At 40.6% G+C, this 3,764-nt stretch overlaps 1 protein-coding gene across 3 annotated transcripts in view; it reads left to right on the top strand.

Moving 5' to 3' along the window:
• Kat2b (lysine acetyltransferase 2B) overlaps positions 1 to 3,764 on the top strand; it is a 103,672-nt gene that overhangs the window by 75,432 nt on the left and 24,476 nt on the right. For all 3 annotated transcript variants that reach the window (XM_023708442.1, XM_023708441.1, XM_023708443.1), the window contains one exon: positions 1,562 to 1,698. In XM_023708442.1, the coding sequence (XP_023564210.1) occupies positions 1,562 to 1,698 (137 nt within the window). The remainder of the gene's footprint in view (positions 1 to 1,561; positions 1,699 to 3,764) is intronic.

Raw genomic sequence — 3,764 nt, 5'->3', positions numbered from 1 at the left:
TTGAACCGTGGTCCCTGTGCTTTGCTAAGCTTGTTCTAAGTAGGTGCTTTAGACCACTCAGCCATCTCACCAGCCCACCAATTTGATTTGAAACTGTCTCATTGCTATTTGTCTCTCAATAAAATTATGGAAAAAAAATAAAGATAGAGAGAACAGGATATGGAAGTGTGTCAGGATGTTCACATTGGAGGAATGAATTCGGTTTGATGATCTGAATGCTTACAATGTTTAAATTATAAAAACAAACACATGTTCTGAAATTTAAAAAAAATGGAAAGGCCACATCTGAAAATAGAAAGGCTAAAAGCCACAGTGCACCTCATGAGAAAAGCGGGAGCAGTTCCTTCTGACTTCGCATGGCCTTCAAGTGTGTGGCGTGTTTCGATCACGCCTGCTGTGGAGGTCAGTGGCCCTGCACGCATCGTGAGGCCCCATTTTACAATAAAACACAAAACCAAACCAAACCATCACCAAGCAACACCATTGTGAATATGAAGTGGGCACTGGTGAGGAAAAAGTGAAATTTATTTTAATTGTTTAATTCAGTAGTATATTAAATATATGTGAAAGTACAATATGTATGCATTTACCACACTTAAATATACATGCCTGTATTTTTGTGTGTGTATATGAGGAGTGGGGGATATTAATCTAGCCCCAAGAAGAGATAACAACAGAAGGCTTGAACAAACATCTCTGAGCAATTCATAAATCAGATAAAAGTGAGGAAAAAATGTTAAGGATCTAGAAGTCCTAAAATCCTGCTCCACAAACTTGAGCTGGTAGATGCATAGAGATCATTATTCCTCAAAAGTGGAAAGTACAGGACTGCGGAGACAGCTCAGTGGTCTAAGTGCCTGCTTAGGCAAGTGCAGGGTCCAGGGTTCGATCCGGGCACCATATGCCATGCTGGCCCCACCCCGCCCCCGGGTGTGCTGAGCTGCCACTGAGACTGGGCATGGTGGTGCATGCCTGTAATCCCAGTGCTGGGGAGGCTGTAAACAGGAGAATCACTATGAGTCTGAGCTTCATAGTGAGACCCTGCACCAAATACATAAAATTAAAATTAAAAAAAGAAGTGCAAAGTACATACTGTTTTCATGAAGACAATGAACCTTTTTTTAAAAAAATAGTGGTCTTATTTAGCCTCTAAAGCAGGTTTCCAAAATTTTTAATATTTTGGTTTCACGTGGAGTATATTCTCTGGCTGCAAAGGCTCTATTTAAATTGCTAGCCAGTAATAACTGGAGCCACCGCTGCATCTGCAAATGAAGAGCATGTGCTTTGGGAGCTCATATATCATCAATGATCATAGCAACAGTTGTCATAGCAAAGTTATCACGTAGTATCAGGAAAAATGAAAAGTGGATCTGGGTTGGCAGTTGCTGTGATCTCCTTGCTTCTCTCTCCTGCCTTCTGCTGCCTCCCTTTGCCTTGGAAAAGGCAGAGTAGACCTTCATAGCAGTGCCAGCAGCGCTGTTAGAAAATTAATTGGAATAGATGGAGTGCACTATTCTGTTTAAAATCACTCATTGTTTGTCTCTTACTTTGACCGCCATAGGAGAAAAGAGGAAAATGAATGATTGTCATGTTCTGGAGGAGCCCAAGAGACCCCGCGTCATGGGGGATATTCCTATGGAATTGATCAATGAGGTCATGTCAACTATCACAGACCCTGCTGCGATGCTCGGACCAGAGGTCAGAAGTACAGACCAGGCGGTCAGTGGGCAGAGCCCTCTGTCCCCACTCCTGTTCTCAGAAATGGGCGCAGGAGTGCTGAGAGCTGGTGTGCCACCCTGGCTTATGGAAAGCATGGTGGTCATGGGAGGGAAGGCAGGATGGAAATCCTGGGGTGGCTCCCCTTGAGTGTCACAGCAGAGTGCCACTTGCTAACAGTCTTCCACAGTTGGAAACCTGTGCATCTTGAACAATTTCAAGTCCTGATAAATGCTGCAAAGTTCTGTAATAAAAATCCGTAGCCTTCTCTAGATTTAGCAGTTGTTGATGCTATGCTACCATTGACTTCCCTGTCTTTTTCTCTGTTGTGAACTATGTAGAACCATTTCAGAGGTAAAAACAGGTGTTGTAGCACTTCACCTCTAACCTTGTTCACTATTATTAGATATCTCACAAATAGGCTAATGCCAGGTTGAGAAACTTTAGCCTACAGGCCAGATCTGGTCCACTGGCTTCTATAAATAAATTTTTATTGAATACATTGCTGCCTTTGCACTCTATGAGGCTGATTTGCATAATTGAGAAAGGGAATGTGTGGCTCACAGAGCCTACGATATTTATTATCTCACTTGGACTGAGAAATTTTCCATTCTGTAGCATACTATCTAGCTTATGTCCTAATTCCTCATCTATCCAAATTAGATCTTTGATACTTGTTGCTGTTGGAGGATCAGATGGCGATCAGGCATGGCATCTGGTTTTTATTTCTTGTCTCCTTTCATCTGAAATAGTTCTCCAGCCTCTTTTTGTAGTGCTGTCATTGCTGATGAATCTTGGTCACTAGTCTTGTGTAATGTCCTTCTGTTTATATTTGTCTGATTGCTTCCAAGTGACTAGGTACACTCAGATACAGCATCGTTGGTAAAAGAATTGTTGTCATCTCGCTGCGAGGTGTCCAGGAAAAGGATGATTTGAGGCATTTCTTAAAGCTTTCAGGAAATGAAGAAATATTTCATGAATAACTTTTTATGTCTTTAATATAGCTTTACTACATTAAAAAGTATTAATTTTTATGTTACCATATTTCCTTAGTATTTATTTTATAAATGTTGAGAGTAATTCAGAGAAGTGGAATATTATAGTAGATCTTATAAAATTATACTATGTCTCTTTCTAGGTGTCCAGTCTCTGGGGATTTAAAACTGTAGTTCATTTTATGTACTTGGCTTTTAGGGATTTAGTAACTTCCCAGCTTAGCTGAGCTTAGTTTTTTCAGCTGTAAAGCGGGGAAGCAGTCAAGCATCTCAAACTGTGTTAGGTGGATTTAGTGTCCTGGAGCTGGCTTATGCTGACGGTATGCCCAACAGAAAGTTTTCGAGCTGGTTGTTAAAATACCTTGATAGTCACAGTTGTTCCTGGTCACCTGGACTGCTAGCCGTAGACCAGTGACATAAGCAAGTGCCATCAGGACTTTTCCTTTCCCTGTAGAGCTCTTTGTTGAATGTGTCACCTGCTCACCAGTAGATGGGTTCAGTAAGAAGGGAGCCTGGTTAAGTGTGGGGTGACAGATAATCCTGGGAAAAGAAGGCCATCCTCTATGAAGAGGTGCTAAGAACATAAATGTGACTTCTTCTCTTTGATCTATATTGAGAATTTAGTATCTGTTGTACCAGGGGTCTTTTAAAGCTTAGCTGGATCAGATTTTTTGAAGCAAGGGGTTGGCAACCTCATAATAACAGACCAAATCTCTTCTGTTACCACTTTAAAAAAATATATATATATTTATTTTTTATTGGAACACTACTGCATCTATTCTTTAACATATGTCTACTTCTACAAAAGAACTGCAGTAGCAGTTAGCAGTTTAAGATAAAGACCTTATGGTTCTAAGCACCTAAAATATTTCTGTCTGGCCTTTCACAGAAAGGTTTGTTGCTGCTTAATCCTTTATACACGTAGCGCTTCAATTCCTCACTTTGCTTTACCTACCTTTCCTGGTTTGTCTTTCTAAACAACTTTTTTTTTTAATTTTTTATTTATTTGAGAGAGAGAGAGAGAGACAGAGAGAGAGAGAGAGAGAGAGAGAC

This window comes from Octodon degus, unplaced genomic scaffold, assembly GCF_000260255.1.
Source record: "Octodon degus isolate 3935 unplaced genomic scaffold, OctDeg1.0 scaffold00361, whole genome shotgun sequence".
NCBI lineage: Eukaryota > Metazoa > Chordata > Mammalia > Rodentia > Octodontidae > Octodon > Octodon degus.
The sequence above is the reverse complement of the archived record's forward strand: the minus strand, read 5'-3'. Positions and strand labels throughout refer to the sequence as shown.